Source organism: Oncorhynchus mykiss, chromosome 1 (genome assembly GCF_013265735.2).
Source record: "Oncorhynchus mykiss isolate Arlee chromosome 1, USDA_OmykA_1.1, whole genome shotgun sequence".
Taxonomy (NCBI): Eukaryota; Metazoa; Chordata; class Actinopteri; order Salmoniformes; family Salmonidae; genus Oncorhynchus; species Oncorhynchus mykiss.
In genome coordinates, this window is record NC_048565.1 from 90,868,696 (window position 1) to 90,896,621 (window position 27,926).

At 43.8% G+C, this 27,926-nt stretch overlaps 1 protein-coding gene across 1 annotated transcript; it reads left to right on the top strand.

The window, feature by feature from the left end:
- The first annotated feature begins 1,865 nt into the window (after positions 1-1,865).
- LOC110531710 (cytochrome P450 4F3) lies at positions 1,866-27,389 on the top strand. The gene is made up of 13 exons (XM_036988590.1): positions 1,866-1,994; positions 8,404-8,641; positions 10,795-10,939; positions 14,465-14,518; positions 15,435-15,562; positions 16,627-16,748; positions 19,420-19,566; positions 19,731-19,939; positions 21,296-21,425; positions 23,648-23,781; positions 26,536-26,600; positions 26,715-26,797; positions 26,978-27,389. Exons 2-13 carry the CDS (start codon positions 8,405-8,407, stop codon positions 27,153-27,155), a joined length of 1,632 nt encoding a protein of 543 aa, XP_036844485.1. The 5' UTR covers positions 1,866-1,994; position 8,404; the 3' UTR covers positions 27,156-27,389.
- Positions 27,390-27,926: the final 537 nt, after the last annotated feature.

Below are 27,926 nucleotides of genomic sequence, written 5' to 3' on the forward strand. Positions count from 1 at the left end.
TCAGTGTTATTTGTCTCGAAGCGAGCATAGAAGTAGTTTAGCTCATCTGGTAGGCTCGTGTCATTGGGCAGCTCTCGGCTGTACTTCCCTTTGTAGTGTGTAATGGTTTGCAGGTCCTGCCACATCCGATGAGCTTCAGAGCCGGTGTAGTATGACTCGATCTTAGTCCTGTATTGGCGCTTTGCCTGTTTGGTGGTTCGTCGGGGGGCATTCCGGGATTTCGTAGAAGCTTCCGGGTTAGTCCCGCTCCTTGAAAGCGGAAGCTCTAGCCTTTAGCTCAGTGCGGATGTTGTCTGTAATCCATGGCTTCTGGTTGGGGTATGTAGGTCACTGTGGGGACGACGTCATCGATGCACTTATTGATGAAGCCAGTGACTGATGTGGTGTACTCTTCAATGCCGTCGTAGGAATCCTGGAACATATTCCAGTCTGTGCAAAACAGTCCTGTGGTTTAGCATCTGCTTCATCTGACCACTTTTTTATTGATCTAGTCACTGGTGCTCCCTGCTTTAATTTTTGCTTGTAAGCTGGAATCAGGAGGATGGAATTATGGTCAGATTTGCCAAATGGAGGGTGAGGGAGAGCTTTGTTTGCATCTCTGTGTGTGGAGTAAAGGTGGTCCAGAGTTATTTTCCCTCTGGTTGCACATTTAACATGCTGATAGAAATTTTGTAAAACTGATTTAAGTTTCCCTGCATTAAAGTCCCCGGCTACTAGAAGCGCCTCCTCTGGGTGGGCGTTTTCTTGTTTGTTTATGGTGGAATACAGCTGTGCCAGCCTCTGACTGTGGTGGTATGTAAACAGCTACAAAGAATACAGATGGACTTGCCAAACCCCCCCCCCCCCCCCCCCAATAATTTACTTAATTTTGTCACCAGAGTCATACTTTCTGTGGCACACAGTCAAATGCTTTCTATAGAACAAAATTCAGCAGGATAGGCAGACGAAATTCATTAAAGTATGTGTTATATTAAACAGAGGGAGTAAAATGTAGGCAAGCGATAAACATTTCAGAACTACTAGTCAAATTAGACATGGGCGAGATGACGAATTTTGGCAAAGAGATTTATAGACTAATAAATTTAAAACAAAATAGCCAAACCCAAAACTGCAGACATTACTTGTGCCTCCCCCGCCATCAAACCGCCACAAAAATGTTTTATGAAACGCAGCCTAACGGGATCACTGACAGCTGCCTTGAAGGACACAAATAAAACCTACTTTCTGCTACTAAGATCAGTGAAATGTGAACTGACAACGGAGTGAAGAGCAGAAATCTCAACCAGAAAGTTGCAACAATGAAGAATTGAGTGTGTGCCCGTCCACGTGAAGGACTTTCGGCACAACACCGGTGGAGGTGTAGCGACGATCCTGAGGACTGACATGGGATGGGCGCCTTCCGAGCCAACCGTGGTAAGAAACCTCTCAAGCCAACTAGGGCGTGACAGCCCAGCGCGCTGGCTTATACATTTTTTTAAATTATTGATACAGAAACATTAAACAATTATTCAGATTTGTTAAGAAAAAGTTGATTGGCAAAGTCATGAAACCTTGGAAGAATTGAAAAAACACCTTTGGGATATGATAAAAAATTATGCCTCTGGGCATCAGAATGTGGGAGAGCGGTGGAAAATCACAGAGTAGGCTATTTGGGAGTTGTAGTTTTAAGGAGAATCAGTGGGAAGAAAATTGCCTACATGCCTACAGTATGCAATGTAACTGTATAATATAACTGTACAGCGCAACACATCCTTTAAAATATCAACACCCGCATGGTGACTGTCTCCCAAATGACACCCTATTCCCTTTCTAGTGCACTACTTTTGACCAGGGCCCATAGGGTTAGAGCATGTTGTAGGTTCCTGTTGTAGGTTCCTGTTGTGTGTTGAGCCAGTGTGTGGTGGAAGAGATTAAGATAAAGAGATGTTGAAAGGGTGAGACTGTCTCAATGCACGAGAGGAACTAAAGCAAGCCAGTCAGATCTTCTAAGAAAGGCAAGTATCTGTGTGAGCAGACGACCAGCTATAATTAGGACTACTGTAGATGTCAGTCATTATTTATTGAAGCTAGAAAAGCCATCATACCGAGCGTACTGAGTTGGTTTAGGATATATTGTTATTCACCGAGAATTGGATTCTCTTTGCACTGTGTAGGCCTACTTCACAGTCTATGAGCACAGTATTACATCAGTTGAGATGCATCGTGTTGAAGAGCTTCTGTTTCTGTTGACCAAGCGGGACGTTTTTCTATGTGTTCTCAACCCTTGTTGGGTCTCTACTCTCTATCATACAGGATGGACTAGACTAGAGAAGAGTAGAATAGAGTGGAATAGAAAACAGTAGAATAGAGTAGAATAGAAAACAGTAGAATAGAGTAGAAGAAAACAATAGAATAGAGTAGAAGAAAACAATAGAATAGAGTAGAGTAGAAAACAGTAGAGTAGAGTAGAAGAAAACAATAGAATAGAGTAGAAGAAAACAATAGAATAGAGTAGAGTAGAAAACAGTAGAGTAGAGTAGAAGAAAACAATAGAATAGAGTAGAGTAGAAAACAGTAGAGTAGAGTAGAATAGAAAACAGTAGAATAGAGTAGAAGAAAACAATAGAATAGAGTAGAGTAGAAAACAGTAGAATAGAGTAGAAGAAAACAATAGAATAGAGTAGAGTAGAAAACAGTAGAGTAGAGTAGAAGAAAACAATAGAATAGAGTAGAGTAGAAAACAGTAGAGTAGAGTAGAATAGAAAACAGTAGAATAGAGTAGAAGAAAACAATAGAATAGAGTAGAGTAGAAAACAGTAGAGTAGAGTAGAATAGAGTAGAAAACAGTAGAGTAGAGTAGAATAGAGTAGAAAACAGTAGAGTAGAGTAGAATAGAGTAGAGTAGAAAACAGTAGAATAGAGTAGAATAGAGTAGAGTAGAAAACAGTAGAGTAGAGTAGAATAGAGTAGAGTAGAAAACTGTAGAGTAGAGTAGAATAGAGTGGAATAGAAAACAGTAGAGTAGAGTAGAATAGAGTGGAATAGAGTAGAAAACAGTAGAGTAGAGTAGAATAGAGTAGAGTAGAAAACAGTAGAGTAGAGTAGAATAGAGTAGAGTAGAAAACAGTAGAGTATAATAGAAAACAGTAGAATAGAGTAGAAAACAGTAGAGTAGAGTAGAATAGAGTGGAATAGAAAACAGTAGAATAGAGTAGAATAGAGTAGAAAACAGTAGAGTACAGTAGAATAGAGTAGAGTAGAAAACAGTAGAGTAGAGTAGAATAGAGTGGAATAGAAAACAGTAGAATAGAGTAGAATAGAGTAGAAAACAGTAGAGTACAGTAGAATAGAGTAGAGTGGAAAACAGTAGAGTAGAATAGAATAGAGTAGAAAACAGTAGAGTAGAAGAAAACAGTAGAATAGTGTAGAAGAAAACAGTAGAATAGAGTAGAATAGAGTAGAGTAGAAAACAGTAGAGTAGAGTAGAATAGAGTAGAGTAGAAAACAGTAGAGTAGAGTAGAATAGAGTAGAGTAGAAAACAGTAGAGTATAATAGAAAACAGTAGAATAGAGTAGAAAACAGTAGAGTATAATAGAAAACAGTAGAATAGAGTAGAAAACAGTAGAGTAGAGTAGAATAGAGTGGAATAGAAAACAGTAGAATAGAGTAGAATAGAGTAGAAAACAGTAGAGTACAGTAGAATAGAGTAGAGTGGAAAACAGTAGAGTAGAATAGAATAGAGTAGAAAACAGTAGAGTAGAAGAAAACAGTAGAATAGTGTAGAAGAAAACAGTAGAATAGAGTAGAATAGAGTAGAGTAGAAAACAGTAGAGTAGAGTAGAATAGAGTAGAGTAGAAAACAGTAGAGTAGAGTAGAATAGAGTAGAGTAGAAAACAGTAGAGTAGAGTAGAATAGAGTAGAGTAGAAAACAGTAGAGTAGAGTAGAATAAAGTAGAATAGAAAACAGTAGAGTAGAAGAAAACAGTAGAATAGAGTAGAAAACAGTAGAGTAGAGTAGAAGAAAACAGTAGAATAGTGTAGAATAGAGTAGAGTAGAAAACAGTAGAGTAGAGTAGAATAGAGTAGAGTAGAAAACAGTAGAGTAGAGTAGAATAGAGTAGAGTAGAAAACAGTAGAGTAGAAGAAAACAGTAGAATAGAGTAGAAAACAGTAGAGTAGAGTAGAATAGAGTAGAAAACAGTAGAGTAGAGTAGAATAGAGTAGAGTAGAAAACAGTAGAGTATAATAGAAAACAGTAGAATAGAGTAGAGTAGAAAACAGTAGAATAGAGTAGAGTAGAAAACAGTAGAATAGAGTAGAGTAGAAAACAGTAGAATAGAGTAGAGTAGAAAACAGTAGAGTAGAGTAGAAAACAGTAGAATAGAGTAGAAAACAGTAGAGTAGAATAGAAAACAGTAGAGTATAATAGAAAACAGTAGAATAGAGTAGAGTAGAAAACAGTAGAGTAGAGTAGAGTAGAAAACAGTAGAATAGAGTAGAGTAGAAAACAGTAGAATAGAGTAGAGAAGAAAACAGTAGAATAGAATAGAAAACAGTAGAGTATAATAGAAAACAGTAGAATAGAGTAGAGTAGAAAACAGTAGAATAGAGTAGAATAGAAAACAGTAGAGTATAATAGAAAACAGTAGAATAGAGTAGAGTAGAAAACAGTAGAATAGAGTAGAGTAGAAAACAGTAGAGTAGAGTAGAAAACAGTAGAGTATAATAGAAAACAGTAGAATAGAGTAGAGTAGAAAACAGTAGAATAGAATAGAGTAGAGAAGAAAACAGTAGAATAGAATAGAGTAGAGTAGAAAACAGTAGAGTAGAATAGAGTAGAGTAGAAAACAGTAGAATAGAATAGAGTAGAGTAGAAAACAGTAGAATAGAATAGAGTAGAGTAGAAAACAGTAGAGTAGAATAGAGTAGAGTAGAAAACAGTAGAGTAGAATAGAAAACAGTAGAGTATAATAGAAAACAGTAGAGTAGAGTAGAGTAGAAAACAGTAGAATAGAGTAGAGTAGAAAACAGTAGAGTAGAGTAGAAAACAGTAGAGTAGAGTAGAAAACAGTAGAGTAGAGTAGAGTAGAAAACAGTAGAATAGAGTAGAGTAGAAAACAGTAGAGTAGAGTAGAAAACAGTAGAGTAGAGTAGAAAACAGTAGAGTATAATAGAAAACAGTAGAATAGAATAGAGTAGAGAAGAAAACAGTAGAATAGAATAGAGTAGAGTAGAAAACAGTAGAATAGAGTAGAGTAGAAAACAGTAGAGTATAATAGAAAACAGTAGAGTAGAGTAGAGTAGAAAACAGTAGAATAGAGAAGAGTAGAAAACAGTAGAGTAGAGTAGAAAACAGTAGAGTAGAGTAGAAAACAGTAGAGTATAATAGAAAACAGTAGAATAGAATAGAGTAGAGAAGAAAACAGTAGAATAGAATAGAGTAGAGTAGAAAACAGTAGAATAGAGTAGAGTAGAAAACAGTAGAATAGAATAGAGTAGAGTAGAAAACAGTAGAATAGAATAGAGTAGAGTAGAAAACAGTAGAATAGAATAGAGTAGAGAAGAAAACAGTAGAGTAGAATAGAGTAGAGTAGAAAACAGTAGAGTAGAATAGAAAACAGTAGAGTATAATAGAAAACAGTAGAGTAGAGTAGAGTAGAAAACAGTAGAATAGAGTAGAGTAGAAAACAGTAGAGTAGAGTAGAAAACAGTAGAGTAGAGTAGAAAACAGTAGAGTATAATAGAAAACAGTAGAATAGAATAGAGTAGAGAAGAAAACAGTAGAATAGAATAGAGTAGAGTAGAAAACAGTAGAATAGAATAGAGTAGAGTAGAAAACAGTAGAATAGAATAGAGTAGAGTAGAAAACAGTAGAATAGAGTAGAGAAGAAAACAGTAGAGTAGAATAGAAAACAGTAGAGTATAATAGAAAACAGTAGAGTAGAGTAGAGTAGAAAACAGTAGAGTAGAATAGAAAACAGTAGAGTATAATAGAAAACAGTAGAGTAGAGTAGAGTAGAAAACAGTAGAATAGAGTAGAGTAGAAAACAGTAGAATAGAGTAGAGAAGAAAACAGTAGAGTAGAATAGAAAACAGTAGAGTATAATAGAAAACAGTAGAGTAGAGTAGAGTAGAAAACAGTAGAATAGAGTAGAGTAGAAAACAGTAGAATAGAGTAGAGTAGAAAACAGTAGAGTAGAGTAGAGTAGAATAGAAAACAGTAGAGTATAATAGAAAACAGTAGAGTAGAGTAGAGAAGAAAACAGTAGAATAGAGTAGAGTAGAAAACAGTAGAATAGAGTAGAGTAGAAAACAGTAGAATAGAGTAGAGTAGAAAACAGTAGAATAGAGTAGAGTAGAAAACAGTAGAATAGAGTAGAGTAGAAAACAGTAGAATAGAGTAGAGAAGAAAACAGTAGAGTAGAGTAGAGTAGAAAACAGTAGAGTAGAGTAGAGTAGAAAACAGTAGAGTAGAGTAGAGTAGAAAACAGTAGAGTAGAGTAGAGTAGAAAACAGTAGAATAGAGTAGAGAAGAAAACAGTAGAGTAGAATAGAAAACAGTAGAGTATAATAGAAAACAGTAGAGTAGAGTAGAGTAGAAAACAGTAGAGTAGAGTAGAGTAGAAAACAGTAGAATAGAGTAGAGTAGAAAACAGTAGAGTAGAGTAGAGTAGAAAACAGTAGAGTAGAGTAGAGTAGAAAACAGTAGAATAGAATAGAGAAGAAAACAGTAGAATAGAGTAGAGAAGAAAACAGTAGAGTAGAATAGAAAACAGTAGAGTATAATAGAAAACAGTAGAGTAGAGTAGAGTAGAAAACAGTAGAATAGAGTAGAGTAGAAAACAGTAGAATAGAGTAGAGTAGAAAACAGTAGAGTAGAGTAGAAAACAGTAGAGTATAATAGAAAACAGTAGAATAGAGTAGAGTAGAAAACAGTAGAATAGAGTAGAGTAGAAAACAGTAGAGTAGAGTAGAAAACAGTAGAGTATAATAGAAAACAGTAGAATAGAGTAGAGTAGAAAACAGTAGAGTATAATAGAAAACAGTAGAATAGAGTAGAGTAGAAAACAGTAGAATAGAGTAGAGTAGAAAACAGTAGAATAGAGTAGAGTAGAAAACAGTAGAGTATAATAGAAAACAGTAGAATAGAGTAGAGTAGAAAACAGTAGAATAGAGTAGAGTAGAAAACAGTAGAGTAGAGTAGAAAACAGTAGAGTATAATAGAAAACAGTAGAAAAGAGTAGAGTAGAAAACAGTAGAATATAATAGAAAACAGTAGAATAGAGTAGAGAAGAAAACAGTAGAGTAGAATAGAGTAGAGTAGAAAACAGTAGAGTAGAATAGAGTAGAGAAGAAAACAGTAGAGTATAATAGAAAACAGTAGAATAGAGTAGAATAGAAAACAGTAGAGTAGAATAGAGTAGAGTAGAAAACAGTAGAGTATAATAGAAAACAGTAGAGTAGAATAGAAAACAGTAGAATAGAGTAGAATAGAAAACAGTAGAGTAGAATAGAAAACAGTAGAATAGAGTAGAATAGAAAACAGTAGAGTAGAATAGAGTAGAGTAGAAAACAGTAGAGTATAATAGAAAACAGTAGAGTAGAATAGAAAACAGTAGAATAGAGTAGAATAGAAAACAGTAGAGTAGAATAGAAAACAGTAGAATAGAGTAGAGAAGAAAACAGTAGAATAGAGTAGAGAAGAAAACAGTAGAGTAGAATAGAGTAGAGTAGAAAACAGTAGAGTATAATAGAAAACAGTAGAGTAGAATAGAAAACAGTAGAATAGAGTAGAATAGAAAACAGTAGAGTAGAATAGAAAACAGTAGAATAGAGTAGAGAAGAAAACAGTAGAATAGAGTAGAGAAGAAAACAGTAGAGTAGAATAGAAAACAGTAGAATAGAGTAGAATAGAGTAGAATAGAATAGAGAACAGTAGAGTAGAGTAGAATAGAGTAGAGTAGAGTAGAAAACAGTAGAATAGAGTAGAGTAGAAAACAGTAGAATAGAGTAGAGTAGAAAACAGTAGAATAGAATAGAGTAGAGTAGAAAACAGTAGAGTAGAATAGAAAACAGTAGAGTAGAGTAGAATAGAAAACAGTAGAGTAGAGTAGAATAGAAAACAGTAGAATAGAGAAGAAAACAGTAGAAGAGTAGAGTAGAAAACAATAGAATAGAGTAATATAGAATAGAATAGAATAGAGTAGAGTAGGAAACAGTAGAATAGAATAGAGTCTGACTAGAACTTTACCTGTAGAGACTTACCAGATACTGACTAGAACTTTACCTGTAGAGACTAGAATAGAGTTGAGTAGAAAACAGTAGAGTAGAATAGAAAACCCTAGGATAGAAAACAGAATAGAAAACAGTAGAGTAGAATAGCTTTATTTGACTTAAGGTTGATGGTATTGTTTCTATGCAGGATGGCTGTTATTGATGCCGTGCTGGATCGTCTGCTAGATGGACTCCTGGGTCTGGGTCGTCTCCTGTCTCCTCTCTGCTCCCTCTATGTTCTCCTCCAGCTCTCTGCTCTGGTTGTCCTCCTCCTCCTGTCCCTCCGTGTCGTCTGTCTGCTGTGGAGCCATGCTCAGTTCACCAGACGTCTCCGGTGCTTCAGTAAACCCCCCACACAAAACTGGCTGATGGGACACCTGGGAGAGGTGAGAAAACAGACTCTCTGTGTGTGTGTGTGTATGTATGTGTACAGACTGAATGAATGGATGGAATTGATAGGACATTAACCCCTACACTACAACCTGCATGTTGAGATGATTTTTTTTTTGACTTTGGTTAATAAAGCTGATCCAATATTAATTTAAATGTATGTTGCTCCAGGGAAAGGAAATGTTTTTGTTGTTGTTGTGAATTCAGTGGATGTTTTAAGTCTCAGTGACCACCATTTTGTATTAGGCTAGTGAAGCTGACTGTTAGGCAACAGTGCTTTGTTGACAGGAAAAGGTTCTTCCTGTTGTTCAGAAGGGTAAGCTACTGTAAGTGTTGCACCACAAACACTGAAAACTAAAGTCCGTCTTTTACAACTCTAGTTGTCAACACTGAAAACTAAAGTCCGTCTTTTACAACTCTAGTTGTCAACACTGAAAACTAAAGTCTGTCTTTTACAACTCCAGTTGTCAACACTGAAAACGAGTGTGTTTTTACAGCTCCAGTCGTCAACACTGAAAACGAGTGTGTTTTTACAGCTCCAGTTGTCAACACTGAAAACGAGTCTGTTTTTACAGCTCCAGTCGTCAACACTGAAAACGAGTCTGTTTTTACAGCTCCAGTCGTCAACACTGAAAACGAGTCTGTTTTTACAGCTCCAGTCGTCAACACTGAAAACGAGTCTGTTTTTACAGCTCCAGTCGTCAACACTGAAAACGAGTCTGTTTTTACAGCTCCAGTCGTCAACACTGAAAACGAGTCTGTTTTTACAACTCCAGTCGTCAACACTGAAAACGAGTCTGTTTTTACAGCTCCAGTCGTCAACACTGAAAACGAGTCTGTTTTTACAGCTCCAGTCGTCAACACTGAAAACGAGTCTGTTTTTACAGCTCCAGTCGTCAACACTGAAAACGAGTGTGTTTTTACAGCTCCAGTCGTCAACACTGAAAACGAGTCTGTTTTTACAACTCCAGTTGTCAACACTGAAAACAAGTCTGTTTTTACAGCTCCAGTCGTCAACACTGAAAACGAGTCTGTTTTTACAACTCCAGTCGTCCTGCCCTTTACAGTACAAAACATCTCCTTGTAAAGTGTTTATTGGCCACTCGTTCCACACCACTATCCCCCAGCCTGCGGCTAGAAAGGAGTAGCTTTGTATCAGTACTGCTGTTGTTTCAGCAGTGGGTTTTTGTGACACCCGTGACTGGATATTGCACATGGAAGTTTGGTTTCAGCAATAGTACAGCATGAAACATTACCTTCAAATGTCCCAATGCTGGAGGAACCTCCCCCCCCAGCCTCCCTAATGTTGCCAACACTGTAGGCCTTTGATGTAGGCCTCCCCAACACTGTAGGCCTTTGATGTAGGCCTCCCCAACACTGTAGGCCTTTGATGTAGGTCTCCCCAACACTGTAGGCCTTTGATGTAGGCCTCCCCAACACTGTAGGCCTTTGATGTAGGCCTCCCCAACACTGTAGGCCTTTGATGTAGGCCTCCCCAACACTGTAGGCCTTTGATGTAGGCCTCCCCAACACTGTAGGCCTTTGATGTAGGCCTCCCCAACACTGTAGGCCTTTGATGTAGGCCTCCCCAACACTGTAGGCCTTTGATGTAGGTCTCCCCAACACTGTAGGCCTTTGATGTAGGCCTCCCCAACACTGTAGGCCTTTGATGTAGGCCTCCCCAACACTGTAGGCCTTTGATGTAGGCCTCCCCAACACTGTAGGCCTTTGATGTAGGCCTCCCCAACACTGTAGGCCTTTGATGTAGGCCTCCCCAACACTGTAGGCCTTTGATGTAGGCCTCCCCAACACTGTAGGCCTTTGATGTAGGCCTCCCCAACACTGTAGGCCTTTCTTTGTTTCCCTAATGAAATATACTTGTTTATCTTTATTCATATATTATAAACAAAATGTGTTTCTACCTACGTGTGTGTGTGGTGTGTGTGTGTTTCTACCTACGTGTGTGTGTGTGTTTACCTATGTGTGTGTGTGTGGTGTGTGTGTGTGTGTTTCTACCTACGTGTGTGTGTGTGTGGTGTGTGTGTGTGTGTGTGTGTGGTGTGTGTTTCTACCTACGTGTGTGTGTGTGTGTGTGTGTGGTGTGTGTGGTGTGTGTGTGTGTGTGTGGTGTGTGTGTGTGTGTGTGTAGATGCGGAGCACGGAGGAGGGCCTGCAGGCGGTGGATCAGTTGGTAAGAACCTACAGCCACTCCTGCTCCTGGTTTCTGGGCCCCTTCTACTCCCTGGTACGACTCTTCCACCCTGACTACATCAAGCCTCTGCTGCTGGCACCAGGTACATACATCTTTCACTCCTGGGTGCTGTTCATTAGGGCACCAAACTGAAGAAAACCAACTGTAACCCGGGAGGGACTAACTGGAATTGTCCAATAAGAAGTGCTCATTTTCATTTCCCATTGCTAAATGTTTCAAAAGTTTTTTTACTTGTGTGCCCTAATGAACAGTGTGCCCTAATGAACAGTGTGCCCTAATGAACAGTGTGCCCTAATGAACAGTGTGCCCTAATGAACAGTGTGCCCTGTATACGGAATACCACTTCATTTAGTCCATGGACCAGAGGGCCACATTTCACACATTTGTCTACTTTGGGCTGGCAAAGTCTAACAAACCATTTTCAGTAAGATCCATCCATGTCCGTGGGTAATATTTCGATATCAATAACATGGTAGCTAAATGTGGCCATCACTACATTACATGTTACGACCCCTTATGCAGTTAGTTAGGGGTCATAGACTGAGGGAATGAAATCTAGTTCGGTGTTGTCAGGGAACAATCTTCTCATACTAACTCAATTTGATATATTATTCACTTGATGACACAACACTATTTAAGGTATGAACCAATTGGGATTGGTAATGACATGTCTATGGGGCCACCTTGAGAGGGTACCAATGTTATACACATATTCATGTAGTGGTGTAAGGAGACAGAATGGGCAGTATAAGGATGTGCTCTGTTACCACGTGACGAGGGTGTGAAGTACTTAAGTAAAAACAATTACTACTTAAGTTGTTTGTTTGTGGTATCTTACAGATCACACCTTCCCTGTCAGCATGCTGGGTGTTAATATACAGCAGAGTATTGTGTCAACTATGAAAAACAACATGGTACCAGATATAGATATCTTTATTTCCGTGACCGACTTCCCTAAAAACAAAAATGTTGTTCTGCTATTTGAAACACTCCGGTTTCAATGGTGAATCAGTCGAGGTAAATCATTAGATACAACAGCCCCCCCAAAAAATGGACCAATCTCGTGGTTTTTAACATAACATCCATCCAATAGGAAGGATCCAATGCTGTTTGAAACACTCTGGTTTCAATGGTGAATCAGTCGAGGTAAATCATTAGACACAACAGCCCCCCCCAAAAAAATGGACCAATCTCGTGGTTTATAACATAACATCCATCCAATAGGAAGGATCCATTGCTGTTTGAACCAGTCATTTTCAACGAGCATGTGAACATTCCAACTTCTCTTCAACATTCTTTAATCAGCCTTCAAACATTTTAGACTCGTATTCAACAAGATACTGTATATAAATGTGTGAAAACATCATTTTATTTGGAGAGGTTATATATTTAATATGATCAGGGGCTTGTGGAGAACAACTGAATACCATCAAAGCTTTGCCACCCTAAAGTGGATGCCTTTTCCCACTGGCCCATAGACTAATAGGGTGTCTGTCATAGCTGCAGCAAGATGTTTCAAATAGGGGGGGGGGGGGGGGGGGGGGGGCTGATCGCTCCCATACACACTCCCGTCCTGCTCACCCAAGCTCCCATACACACTCCCGTCCTGCTCACCCAAGCTCCCATACACACTCCCGTCCTGCTCACCCAAGCTCCCATACACACTCCAGTCCTGCTCACCCAAGCTCCCATACACACTCCCGTCCTGCTCACCCAAGCTCCCATACACACTCCCGTCCTGCTCACTCAAGCTCCCATACACACTCCCGTCCTGCTCACTCAAGCTCCCATACACACTCCCGTCCTGCTCACCCAAGCTCCCATACACACTCCCGTCCTGCTCACCCAAGCTCCCATACACACTCCCGTCCTGCTCACCCAAGCTCCCATACACACTCCAGTCCTGCTCACCCAAGCTCCCATACACACTCCCGTCCTGCTCACCCAAGCTCCCATACACACTCCCGTCCTGCTCACCCAAGCTCCCATACACACTCCCGTCCTGCTCACCCAAGCTCCCATACACACTCCAGTCCTGCTCACCCAAGCTCCCATACACACTCCCGTCCTGCTCACCCAAGCTCCCATACACACTCCCGTCCTGCTCACCCAAGCTCCCATACACACTCCCGTCCTGCTCACCCAAGCTCCCATACACACTCCCGTCCTGCTCACCCAAGCTCCCATACACACTCCCGTCCTGCTCACCCGAGCTCCCATACACACTCCCGTCCTGCTCACCCAAGCTCCCATACACACTCCAGTCCTGCTCACCCAAGCTCCCATACACACTCCCGTCCTGCTCACCCAAGCTCCCATACACACTCCCGTCCTGCTCACCCAAGCTCCCATTAGGCCTACAGACATAGTTGCCTACAAAAACACACTGATGGGATACACAAACAGGACACAAGCTACATTTTTTTTGCCAAGTCATGACAGCCTTATCACACATTCAAAATGTACTGATTGATTAAAGTGGGGAAATATGTGTTCCAATCACGAGCTAAAGTTTTGGAATAAAAGATGCTTCTCGTCTAGTTTAGGCTTTTTTACGAACTACTAGTGTGTCATTTAGAATAGGTTATAACCCCCCTAACTGCTAGTCTGTCATTTAGAATAGGTTATAACCACCCTAATGGCTGCTGTGTCATTTAGAATAGGTTATAACCCCCCTAACTGCTAGTTTGTCATTTAGAATAGGTTATAACCCCCCCTAACTGCTAGTTTGTCATTTAGAATAGGTTATAACCCCCCCCTAACTGCTAGTTTGTCATTTAGAACAGGTTATAACCACCCTAACTGCTAGTTTGTCATTTAGAATAGGTTATAACCCCCCTAACTGCTAGTTTGTCATTTAGAATAGGTTATAACCCCCCCCCCTAACTGCTAGTTTGTCATTTAGAATAGGTTATAACCCCCCCCCTAACTGCTAGTTTGTCATTTAGAATAGGTTATAACCCCCCTAACTGCTAGTTTGTCATTTAGAATAGGTTATAACCCCCCTAACTGCTAGTTTGTCATTTAGAATAGGTTATAACCCCCCCTAACTGCTAGTTTGTCATTTAGAATAGGTTATAACCCCCCCTAACTGCTAGTTTGAAATTTAGAATAGGTTATAACCACCCTAATGGCCACTGTGTCATTTAGAATAGGTTATAACCACCCTAATGGCCAATGTGTCATTTACAATTGGTTATAACCCCCTAACGGCTACCGTGTCATGTAGAATTGGTTATATATTGACTCTTGTAGGTCTTAATTTTGCAAATTAGATAGGCTACCTCGCATCTCAATTAGGCTTAAATGTTTGTCGGTTTAGACAGAGAAGATAGGTCTAAACATGTGATTTGGTTGTCCATTGTGCTACTGGCTCTAGTGTGCTAGCTAGCCAGTGTGTTTAAAGTTTAGTTAATTTGTCATGAGAAAAAGGCTTGTGGAAAAAATAACTCCCTCACATGGTTTTACCATCTCACCACCAGGTGGTGCTGCCGTACCCTCTGCACCCCTACTTCCTGCTGCCATGCTGTCTGCTTTTCTCCTTAGCAAGTAGACCAACAGTGACTATTTTTCTGAATCGCCTTCACCATTTTTTCCATCCTTGCAGCTTCCATCACAGTCAAAGATGAGCTTTTCTATGGGTTCCTGAGACCATGGCTGGGTAAGTACAAAACATGAACACCTTTCATTTACTTTACCCATACAATACACTCTCAAATCAAATCCTCTCTCACAGTCACAGTAATATTTCCTATACTATATACAGTACTTTAGGATCCTCTGTCCTAGTGACAGTCACAGTAATATTTCCTATACTATATACAGTACTTTAGGATCCTCTGTCCTAGTGACAGTCACAGTAATATTTCCTATACTATATACAGTACTTTAGGATCCTCTGTCCTAGTGACAGTCACAGTAATATTTCCTATACTATATACAGTACTTTAGGATCCTCTGTCCTAGTGACAGTCACAGTAATATTTCCTATACTATATACAGTACTTTAGGATCCTCTGTCCTAGTCAAAGTTACAGTAATATTTCCTATACTATATACAGTACTTTAGGATCCTCTGTACCAGGGACAGTCACAGTAATATTTACTATACTATATACAGTACTTTAGGATCCTCTGTCGTAGTCAAAGTTACAGTAATATTTCCTATACTATATACAGTTCTCTCAGATCCTCTATCCTGGTCACAGTTACAGTAATATTGTCATACAGGACAGAGTCTTCCCCTTCTCTCATAGTCACAGTAATATTGTCATACAGGACAGAGTCTTCTCCTTCTCTCACAGTCACAGTAATATTGTCATACAGGACAGAGTCTTCTCCTTCTCTCACAGTCACAGTAATATTGTCATACAGGACAGAGTCTTCTCCTTCTCTCACAGTTACAGTAATATTGTCATACAGGACAGAGTCTTCTCCTTCTCTCACAGTCACAGTAATATTGTCATACAGGACAGAGTCTTCTCCTTCTCTCACAGTTACAGTAATATTTCCTATACTATATACAGTACTCTCAGATCCTCTATCCTGGTCACAGTCACAGTAATATTGTCATACAGGACAGAGCCTTCTCCTGAGTAACGGAGAGGACTGGTCTCGTCGTAGACGTCTACTCACTCCTGCATTCCACTTCGACATCCTCAAGAACTATGTGAAGATCTTCAACCACTCCTCAGACATCATGCATGTGAGTCTATGGAGCAACAGCAGCCATTACGTGGGTTCATTTAAGTAGCAATCAAGAAATCAACTCATTTGGCCCATTAAATATGTTAGAGAAACAAGTTGTATATATATATATATAGTATAGTTTACAAGTTTTATTTTTTTTTGCATCAGCTTCTCTGTTTTTAAACTGCCCTCCGTAATTATTGGGACAGTGAACTATTATTTTTTAAAACTTATTTTAGCTCTATACTTGAAAACTTTGGATCCATATCGGGTGAAGCGTTTAGAAATTACAGCAGTTTTTGTACATAGACCTCCCATTTTAGGGGAGCGAACTAGTAAAAAGTGAAGTATTTGGTCCCGTATTCATAGCACGCAATGACAACATCCAATGACTTTTACATCCAATGAGTTTTACATCCAATGAGTTTGATGCATTTGCTTTTTGTTTTGGTTGGGTTTCAGATGATTAGGTTTCAGATACAGTGTATCAGACAGAAGTGGCTGGTGGGAGGAGCTATATCGGTTCAATTCCAGCCATTACAATGAGCCCGTCCTCCTATAGCTCCTCCCACCAGCCTCACCTGGTGTAAGAATGTAAGAGGTAGTGTGGCGATGTGGTGAGGTAGGCAACACAAATGTCTCCCATAGAGTTAGTTGGAGGACTTGTTATGGACATAACCCACTTTAGCATGTACATTGCCTTTGAGTGATTCCACCATTTTAAAGAAGTCAACTTGGTGGGGATTCCTATGGGTTTTAAGTGATCAGCCAAATATCAGAGCATTGTCGCCTGGCTGCAGTGTTTGTAAATGGCTTTAAGCTATATCACTGCCATCTAGTGGCCACAATAAATACATGACACAAGATATGATTCAGGACTCCAGCACTGCAGGTGGCTGTAAATCACCAATATTAGCTTTAGGCTTTTTAAAAACACTAAGAAATAAGAAAATGGACTACTTCAAAATGGAGATAGAACGGGCAGTGTTACTGAGGCTGTCACAGACACCTTAATAGGACAGATACAAAGATGACTCCTCTAATTAACTCTATGGTCTCTCCCCTGTTGGTTGGCGTCAGTCTAAGTGGCGCCGCCTGGTGGCCGAGGGAGAGAGCCGCCAGGACATGTTCAATCACATCAGCCTGATGACTCTGGACAGTCTGCTCAGATGTACCTTCAGCTACAACAGCAACTGCCAGGAGTGAGTAGTCTATGTTTAATATTACAAGAGCCCAGTAACCTTCTACCTCTGTTACTGACTGAAACAAGAGCCTAGTAACCTTCTACCTCTGATACTGACTGAGACAAGAGCCCAGTAACCTTCTACCTCTCATACTGAAACAAGAGCCCAGTAACCTTCTACCTCTGATACTGACTGAAACAAGAGCCCAATAACCTTCTACCTCTGATACTGAGACAAGAGTCCAGTAACCTTCTACCTCTGATACTGAGACAAGAGCCCAATAACCTTCTACCTCTGATACTGAGACAAGAGCCCAGTAACCGTCTACCTCTGTTACTGAGACAAGAGCCCAATAACCTTCTACCTCTGATACAGAGACAAGAGCCCAGTAACCTTCTACCTCTGATACTGAGACAAGAGCCCAATAACCTTCTACCTCTGATACTGAGACAAGAGCCCAGTAACCTTCTACCTCTGTTACTGACTGAAACAAGAGCCTAGTAACCTTCTACCTCTGATACTGACTGAGACAAGAGCCCAGTAACCTTCTACCTCTCATACTGAAACAAGAGCCCAGTAACCTTCTACCTCTGATACTGACTGAAACAAGAGCCCAATAACCTTCTACCTCTGATACTGAGACAAGAGTCCAGTAACCTTCTACCTCTGATACTGAGACAAGAGCCCAATAACCTTCTACCTCTGATACTGAGACAAGAGCCCAGTAACCGTCTACCTCTGTTACTGAGACAAGAGCCCAATAACCTTCTACCTCTGATACAGAGACAAGAGCCCAGTAACCTTCTACCTCTGATACTGAGACAAGAGCCCAATAACCTTCTACCTCTGATACTGAGACAAGAGCCCAGTAACCTTCTACCTCTGATACTGACTGAGACAAGAGCCCAGTAACCTTCTACCACTGATACTGAGACAAGAGCGCAGTAACCTTCTACCTCTGATACTGAGACAAGAGTCCAGTAACCTTCTACCTCTGATACTGACTGAGACAAGAGTCCAGTAACCTTCTACCTCTGATACTGAGACAAGAGCCCAGTAACCATAGTCCCCTCTACCCTCCTCTATCTAACCCTGTCTCCACCCTCCCTCCTCTATCTAACCCTGTCTCTACCCTCCTCCTCTATTTAACCCTGTCTCTACCCTCCCTCCTCTATCTAACCCTGTCTCCATCCTCCCTCCTCTATCTAACCCTGTCTCCATCCTCCCTCCTCAATCTAACCCTGTCTCTACCCTCCCTCCTCTATCTAACCCTGTCTCCATCCTCCCTCCTCTATCTAACCCTGTCTCCACCCTCCTCCTCTATCTAACCCTGTCTCCATCCTCCCTCCTCTATCTAACCCTGTCTCCATCCTCCCTCCTCTATCTAACCCTGTCTCCATCCTCCCTCCTCTATCTAACCCTGTCTCCATCCTCCCTCCTCTATCTAACCCTGTCTCAATCCTCCCTCCTCTATCTAACCCTGTCTCCATCCTCCCTCCTCTATCTAACCCTGTCTCCCTCCTCCCTCCTCTATCTAACCCTGTCTCCACCCTCCCTCCTCTATCTAACTCTGTCTCCACCCTCCCTCCTCTATCTAACCCTGTCTCTACCCTCCCTCCTCTCTCTAACCCTGTCTCCATCCTCCCTCCTCTAACTAACCCTGTCTCCATCCTCTATCTAACCCTGTCTCCATCCTCCCTCCTCTATCTAACCCTGTCTCCACCCTCCCTCCTCTATCTAACCCTGTCTCCACCCTCCCTCCTCTATCTAACTCTGTCTCCACCCTCCCTCCTCTATCTAACCCTGTCTCTACCCTCCCTCCTCTCTCTAACCCTGTCTCCATCCTCCCTCCTCTAACTAACCCTGTCTCCATCCTCCCTCCTCTATCTAACCCTGTCTCCATCCTCCCTCCTCTATCTAACCCTGTCTCAATCCTCCCTCCTCTATCTAACCCTGTCTCCATCCTCCCTCCTCTATCTAACCCTGTCTCCCTCCTCCCTCCTCTATCTAACCCTGTCTCCACCCTCCCTCCTCTATCTAACTCTGTCTCCACCCTCCCTCCTCTATCTAACCCTGTCTCTACCCTCCCTCCTCTCTCTAACCCTGTCTCCATCCTCCCTCCTCTAACTAACCCTGTCTCCATCCTCTATCTAACCCTGTCTCCATCCTCCCTCCTCTATCTAACCCTGTCTCCACCCTCCCTCCTCTATCTAACCCTGTCTCCACCCTCCCTCCTCTATCTAACTCTGTCTCCACCCTCCCTCCTCTATCTAACCCTGTCTCTACCCTCCCTCCTCTCTCTAACCCTGTCTCCATCCTCCCTCCTCTAACTAACCCTGTCTCCATCCTCCCTCCTCTATCTAACCCTGTCTCCATCCTCCCTCCTCTATCTAACCCTGTCTCCATCCTCCCTCCTCTATCTAACCCTGTCTCCATCCTCCCTCCTCTATCTAACCCTGTCTCCATCCTCCCTCCTCTATCTAACCCTGTCTCAATCCTCCCTCCTCTATCTAACCCTGTCTCCATCCTCCCTCCTCTATCTAACCCTGTCTCCATCCTCTATCTAACCCTGTCTCCATCCTCCCTCCTCTATCTAACCCTGTCTCCACCCCCCCTCCTCTATCTAACCCTGTCTCCATCCTCCCTCCTCTATCTAACTCTGTCTGATGGCTCCTTTCCTTTCGTCCAGGAGTTCCAGTGAGTACATAGCAGCCATATTTGAGCTGAGTACCCTGGTGATCGAGCGGAGAGGACGTATCCTGCACCACTGGGACTATCTGTACTGGAGGTCCCCAGAGGGACAGCGCTTCAAACAGGCCTGTAGTGTAGTACACGGGTAAGAAGATTGGCTGAAGATTTCCCTGAAATTCTAATGTTTTCCTGAAATTCCTTTTGGAAGATACCTGGAAGCTGGAAATCCAAGATTTCCCCCAAACAGGATTTCTGGAATACTTTGGAATTTTCAGAAAGTAACTCGAGTTCTTACAACCCTATACACAGGTTCACCAGGACTGTTGTCCAGGAGCGCAGAGCACAGCTTCTCCACCGGGGGGAGCCAGAGAGCCACACTGACACCACAGGAGGGGAGGAGAAGAAGAAGAAAAGAGTAGCAGACTTCATTGATTTGTTACTGCTGTCAAAGGATGAGGATGGTCATGGTCTCACAGATGAGGAGATAAAAGCAGAGGCAGACACTTTCATGTTTGGAGGTGATCCTCGAGTGTTCAGATCCACCCTATCCTTTACTGTATTTACCTTGGCAGTAGATCCTATCATAAACTACTGTATTTACCCTGGCAGTATATCCTATCATAAACTACTGTATTTACCCTGGCAGTATATCCTATCATAAACTACTGTAATTACCCTGGAAGTATATTCTATCATAAACTACTGTATTTACCCTGGCAGTATATTCTATCATAAACTACTGTCTTTACCCTGGCAGTATATCCTATCATAAACTACTGTATTTACCCTGGCAGTATATCCTATCGTAAACTACTGTATTTACCCTGGCAGTATATTCTATCATAAACTACTGTCTTTACCCTGGCAGTATATTCTATCATAAACTACTGTCTTTACCCTGGCAGTATATCCTATCATAAACTACTGTATTTACCCTGGCAGTATATCCTATCATAAACTACTGTATTTACCCTGGCAGTATATCCTATCATAAACTACTGTAACTACCCTGGCAGTATATTCTATCATAAACTACTGTATTTACCCTGGCAGTATATCCTATCATAAACTACTGTAATTACCCTGGAAGTATATTCTATCATAAACTACTGTATTTACCCTGGCAGTATATTCTATCATAAACTACTGTATTTACCCTGGCAGTATATCCTATCGTAAACTACTGTATTTACCCTGGCAGTATATTCTATCATAAACTACTGTCTTTACCCTGGCAGTATATTCTATCATAAACTACTGTCTTTACCCTGGCAGTATATCCTATCATAAACTACTGTATTTACCCTGGCAGTATATCCTATCATAAACTACTGTATTTACCCTGGCAGTATATCCTATCATAAACTACTGTAACTACCCTGGCAGTATATTCTATCATAAACTACTGTATTTACCCTGGCAGTATATCCTATCATAAACTACTGTAATTACCCTGGAAGTATATTCTATCATAAACTACTGTATTTACCCTGGCAGTATATTCTATCATAAACTACTGTCTTTACCCTGGCAGTATATCCCATCATAAACTACTGTATTTACCCTGGCAGTATATCCTATCGTAAACTACTGTATTTACCCTGGCAGTATATTCTATCATAAACTACTGTCTTTACCCTGGCAGTATATTCTATCATAAACTACTGTCTTTACCCTGGCAGTATATCCTATCATAAACTACTGTCTTTACCCTGGCAGTATATCCTATCATAAACTACTGTATTTACCCTGGCAGTATATCCGATCATAAACTACTGTATTTACCCTGGCAGTATATCCTATCATAAACTACTGTATTTTACCCTGGCAGTATATTCTATCATAAACCACTTTGAGACTTTATTCTCTCTCAGGTCATGACACCACGGCCAGCGGGATCAGCTGGGTTCTGTATAACCTGTCTCAGCATCAGGACTACCAGGACCGCTGTAGAGCCGAGGTCAACGACCTGCTACAAGACCGAAAGACAGAGGACTTAGACTGGTCAGCACCTGTCTGTCTGTCCGTCCGTCAGTCTGTCTGTCTGCTTGCCTGTCTGTCTTTGTTTCTGTCAGGGGGATGGGTCATACCACAGGGTGAGGGGGACGGGTCATACCACAGGGTGAGGGGGACGGGTCATACCACAGGGTGAGGGGAGGGGGACGGGTCAGACCACAGGGTGAGGGGAGGGGGACGGGTCAGACCACAGGGTGAGGGGGACGGGTCATACCACAGGGTGAGAGCAGGGGGACGGGTCATACCACAGGGTGAGGGGAAGGGGACGGGTCATACCACAGGGTGAGGGGGACGGGTCATACCACAGGGTGAGGGGGACGGGCCATACCACAGGGTGAGGGGAAGGGGACGGGTCATACCACAGGGTGAGGGGGATGGGTCATACCACAGGGTGAGGGGGACGGGTTATACCACAGGGTGAGGGGGACGGGTCATACCACAGGGTGAGGGGAAGGGGACGGGTCAGACCACAGGGTGAGGGGGACGGGTCATACCACAGGGTGAGGGGAGGGGGACGGGTCATACCACAGGGTGAGGGGAGGGGGATGGGTCATACCACAGGGTGAGGGGAGGGGGACGGGTCATACCACAGGGTGAGGGGGACGGGTCATACCACAGGGTGAGGGGAAGGGGACGGGTCATACCACAGGGTGAGGGGGATGGGTGATACCACAGGGTGAGGGGGACGGGTCATACCACAGGGTGAGGGGGACTGGTCATACCACAGGGTGAGGGGAAGGGGACGGGTCAGACCACAGGGTGAGTGGGACGGGTCATACCACAGGGTGAGGAGAGGGGGACGGGTCATACCACAGGGTGAGGGAGGGGGACGGGTCATACCACAGGGTGAGGGAGGGGGACGGGTCATACCACAGGGTGAGGGGGACGGGTCATACTACAAGGTGAGGGGGATGGGTCATACCACAGGGTGAGGGGGACGGGTCATACCACAGGGTGAGGGGGACGGGTCAGACCACAGGGTGAGGGGGACGGGTCATACCACAGGGTGAGGGGGACTGGTCATACCACAGGGTGAGGGGGACTGGTCATACCACAGAGTGAGGGGGACGGGTCAGACCACAGGGTGAGGGGGACGGGTCATACCACAGGGTGAGAGCAGGGGGACGGGTCATACCTCAGGGTGAGGGGAAGGGGACGGGTCATACCACAGGGTGAGGGGGATGGGTCATACCACAGGGTGAGGGGGACGGGTCACACCACAGGGTGAGGGGGACGGGTCATACCACAGGGTGAGGGGAAGGGGACGGGTCATACCACAGGGTGAGGGGAGGGGGACGGGTCATACCACAGGGTGAGGGGAAGGGGACGGGTCATACCACAGGGTGAGGGGAAGGGGACGGGTCATACCACAGGGTGAGGGGAAGGGGACGGGTCATACCACAGGGTGAGGGAGGGGGACGGGTCATACCACAGGGTGAGGGGAGGGGGACGGGTCATACCACAGGGTGAGGGGGACAGGTCATACCACAGGGTGAGGGGGACGGGTCATACCACAGGGTGAGGGGGATGGGTCATACCACAGGGTGAGGGGGATGGGTCATACCACAGGGTGAGGGGAGGGGAACGGGTCATATCACAGGGTGAGGGGAGGGGGACGGGTCATACCACAGGGTGAGGGGAGGGGGACGGGTCATACCACAGGGTGAGGGCAGGGGGACGGGTCATACCACAGGGTGAGGGGGACAGGTCATACCACAGGGTGAGAGCAGGGGGACGGGTCATACCACAGGGTGAGGGCAGGGGGACAGTTCATACCACAGGCCTTTCTCAAATAGGTCACATTTGTAATAATGAAAAGTCCCGTCCTCTCTTCATCTCAACATGGCAGGAATGTGTTCTCATCGGTCTAGTTCTTTATATGATACAAGGAGAAGATACCACGTTAATAAGAGTATTCTTGGATCTCTGTGGGCCAAGACTCCCAAAACCACAGAGAGGATACCACTTTAATAAGAGGAGTCTGGGGATCTCTGTGGGCCAAGACTCCCAAAACCACAGAGAGGATACCACTTTAATAAGAGGAGTCTGGGGATCTCTGTAGGCCAAGACTCCCAAAACCACAGAGAGGATACCACGTTAATAAGAGGAGTCTGGGGATCTCTGTAGGCCAAGACTCTCAAAACAGACCAGTCCTTTCTGTGTGTGTGAATGATCCATAAAAGAGTGCCTGGTGTGTTGTGTTTCTGCAGGGAGGACCTGAGCAGCCTCCCCTTCACCACCATGTGTATTAAAGAGTCTCTGAGACTGCACTCCCCCGTGTCTGCTGTCACCAGACGATACACGAAGGACATGACGGTGCCAGGGGGACGGGTCATACCACAGGGTGAGGGGGACGGGTCGTACCACAGGGTGAGGGGAGGGGGGACGGGTCATACCACAGGGTGAGGGGGACGGGTTGTACCACAGGGTGAGGGGGACGGGTCATACCACAGGGTGAGGGCAGGGGGACGGGTCATACCACAGGGTGAGGGGGACGGGTCATACCACAGGGTGAGGGGGACGGGTCATACCACAGGGGAGGGGGACGTGTCAGACCACAGGGTGAGGGGGACGGGTCATACCACAGGGTGAGGGCAGGGGGACGGGTCATACCACAGGGTGAGGGGGACGGGTCATACCACAGGGTGAGGGCAGGGGGACGGGTCATACCACAGGGTGAGGGGAGGGGAACGGGTCATACCACAGGGTGAGGGGAGGGGGACGTGTCAGACCACAGGGTGAGGGGAGGGGGACGGGTCAGACCACAGGGTGAGGGCAGGGGGATGGGTCAGACCACAGGGTGAGGGCAGGGGGACGGGTCATACCACAGGGTGAGGGGAGGGGGACGGGTCAGACCACAGGGTGAGGGGAGGGGGACGGGTCAGACCACAGGGTGAGGGGAGGGGGGCGGGTCAGACCACAGGGTGAGGGCAGGGGGACGGGTCATACCACAGGGTGAGGGCAGGGGGACGGGTCATACCACAGGGTGAGGGCAGGGGGACGGGTCATACCACAGGGTGAGGGCAGGGGGACGGGTCAGACATAAAGGGGAGGAACAGGGCTACAACCACCAAACACTTTCTCTGTCTCCCCTGCCTGCTCTGTCTCCCCTGCCTGCTCTGTCTACCCTGCCTGCTCTGACTAGACTACCTGCTCTGACTAGACTACCTGCTCTGTCTAGACTACCTGCTCTGTCTCCCCAGGTAGTCTACCTGCTCTGTCTAGACTACCTGCTCTGTCTAGACTACCTGTTCTGTCTCCCCTGCCTGCTCTGACTAGACTACCTGCTCTGTCTAGACTACCTGCTCTGTCTCCCTTGCCTGCTCTGACTAGACTACCTGCTCTGTCTAGACTACCTGCTCTGTCTCCCCTACCTGCTCTGTCTACCCTGCCTGCTCTGACTAGACTACCTGCTCTGTCTAGACTACCTGCTCTGTCTAGACTACCTGCTCTGTCTACCCTACCTGCTCTGTCTCCCCTACCTGCTCTGTCTACCTTCCCTGCTCTGTCTACCCTGCCTTCTCTGTCTAGACTATCTGCTCTGTCTACCCTGCCTGCTCTGTCTAGACTACCTGCTCTGTCTACCCTGCCTGCTCTGTCTAGACTACCTGCTCTGTCTATCCTGCCTGCTCTGTCTAGACTACCTGCTCTGTCTACCCTGCCTGCTCTGTCTAGACTACCTGCTCTGTCTACCCTGCCTGCTCTGTCTAGACCACCTGCTCTGTCTACCCTGCCTGCTCTGTCTAGACTACCTGCTCTGTCTACCCTGCCTGCTCTGTCTAGACCACCTGCTCTGTCTACCCTGCCTGCTCTGTCTAGACTACCTGCTCTGTCTACCCTGCCTGCTCTGTCTAGACTACCTGCTCTGTCTACCCTGCCTGCTCTGTCTACCCTACCTGCTCTGTCTAGACTACCTGCTCTGTCTACCCTGCCTGCTCTGTCTACCCTGCCTGCTCTGTCTAGACTACCTGCTCTGTCTACCCTGCCTGCTCTGTCTACCCTACCTGCTCTGTCTAGACTACCTGCTCTGTCTACCCTGCCTGCTCTGTCTACCCTGCCTGCTCTGTCTAGACTGCCTCATGACTTACTGTTGTTGTCGCGTTCTGTTGCATAATTCAACAAATGTGTGGATAGCAGGATACACTCTGATTAGAAATCAACACTCTTGGGTCTAGATTAAACATGCTTTACTGAAACAATCCAGGTGTTCATTTCAGAAGTTGCTGTCATTTCAGCTGATCTAATTTGTGAACATTTCAACTTTTTTTTAAATTCCACGAAAAATGTATTCTCTTTTTTTTGTGACATACAATACCAGTCAAAGGTTTGGACACACCTACTCATTCAAGGGTTTTTCTTTATTTTTTTTTTAAAAATTCTACATTGTAGAATAATAGTGAAGACATCAACACTATGAAATAACACATATGGAATCATGTAGTAACCAAAAAAGTGTTCAACAAATCAAAATCTATTTTATATTTGAGTTTCTTCAAAGTTGCCACCCTTTGCCTTGATGACAGTTTTGCACACGCTTGGAATTCTCTCAACCAGCTTCATGAGCTAGTCACCTGGAATGCATTTAAATTTTTTATTTTTATTTTTTTATTTTACCTTTATTTAACCAGGCAAGTCAGTTAAGAACAAATTCTTATTTTCAATGACGGCCTGGGAACAGTGGGTTAACTGCCTGTTCAGGGGCAGAACGACAGATTTTAACAGGTGTGCCTTGTAAAATGTTAATTTGTGGAATTTCTTTCCTTCTTAATGCGTTTGAGCCAATCAGTTGTGTTGTGACAAGATAGGGGTGGTATACAGAAGATAGCCCTATTTGGTAAAAGACCAAGTCCATATTAAGGCAAGAACAGCTCAAATATGCAAAGAGAAAAACCCCGGAATGAGTAGGTGTGTCCAAACTTTTGACTGGTAGTGTGGAGACGGTGCGTTAAATCCCTGGCGAAGCTTCAGCGTTTTTATAGACTATAAACGGAAAGGCAACGTAAACACAGGAAATAGATAGCTGAAGAAGACAGATCCTCAGGTGTGCGGAGCCTGTGCGTTTCTAATACTAATGTCTAATGTCTTTTTTCCACGTCAGGTAGCATCTGTCTGGTGAGCATCTATGGGAACCATCACAACCCTGAGATCTGGCCTGACCCAGACGTTAGTACAGTTTACTCCATCGACACTCAGGGCTCTGACGAGCTCCTAATATCCTCTCACAGTGCCGCTGACAGTCACTTTAGTCTGATGGCATTTCACTCTTCTTCTCTCCAGGTCTACAATCCCATGCGCTTCGACCCTGAGAACTCAAAGGACCGTTCATCCCATGCCTTCATACCTTTCTCTTCAGGACCTAGGTGTGGATTCTAATTGACATTATCTTTATACACATTAGCATCACAGCCCAGGCATAACATAGCCTAATGTTTAGAACCTGTTCCCTGATCCGTTTGTGCATGGCATGACAGTACAAACAGATCCGGAGACCAGGCTATGATGATACAATATTAACCATCACAGATCATTCTGTGCTATAGGAACTGTATAGGTCAGAAGTTTGCCATGGCGGAGCTGCGTGTGGTGGTGGCGCTGACCTTGAGGAGGTTCCGTTTGACCCCTGGGGGGGTGGAGGTGAGGAGGCTACCCCAGCTGGTGCTCAGGGCCGAGGGGGGGCTGTGGCTGACGCTGGAGACCCTAGACGCCCCCCAGGACTAACCCCTGAACTCCTCTCTCCTCTATGGATCAGATCTGATTTTATGATTTTACTGTATAAACATACGCTGAGTATACGAAACGTTAAGAACACCTTAACACAGTAAAATACATAGGCCTAAAGCCTACAAATAAACAATAGAATACATAGTCCTAAAGCCGACAAATAAACAATAGAATACATAGGCCTAAAGCCGACAAATAAACAATAGATTACATAGGCCTAAAGCCGACAAATACAAACAGCAAAATATCCTGATGAAAATGCAGGTTCTCATGAATGCTCTACTCAGCCTCCCTTTCCATCTGTCTTGACTTGAGCTATGACTCAACGTTATCAGGACAGAGAACCCACATACATGCTCATTGCTCTCTCAGATGGATATAAAATAAACCCGTACTTGTTGTTTCTCACAAGTGTATCAGGTTTTGAACTATGCAAACAACGTTTTTCCACTCCGGGAAGGAGAACGGTAAATGACTGTAAATACATGCATTAACAGAAATGTAACCAAATGACGGGATGAACGGCACATCTACTATGCCTACTGGTTACATATATGATGGAGAATTGAACAAAACAAACAATCGAAGAGCAAACAATTCACAACAATGAATGTGCAATAATTGTCAGGAGACCGCAGGGGGAACATTCTGGAGAGAGACGCCCATATCTTCGCCACACATCTCTCCCCTACTTCTTGTTGCAAAATTTTTAAATTAGTCTCGAGACACATTATCTTCACACATTTGAGATGTTTTTCACTGACAGCC

Excerpts from the sequence above, each read along its gene's own strand:
- LOC110531710 (XM_036988590.1), top strand. The coding sequence starts at position 8,405 with ATGGCTGTTATTGATGCCGTGCTGGATCGTCTGCTAGATGGACTCCTG. Across the intron at positions 10,940-14,464 it reads GCCTCTGCTGCTGGCACCAG|CTTCCATCACAGTCAAAGAT; the intron begins GTACATACATCT and ends CCATCCTTGCAG. Across the intron at positions 26,601-26,714 it reads AGATCTGGCCTGACCCAGAC|GTCTACAATCCCATGCGCTT; the intron begins GTTAGTACAGTT and ends TCTTCTCTCCAG.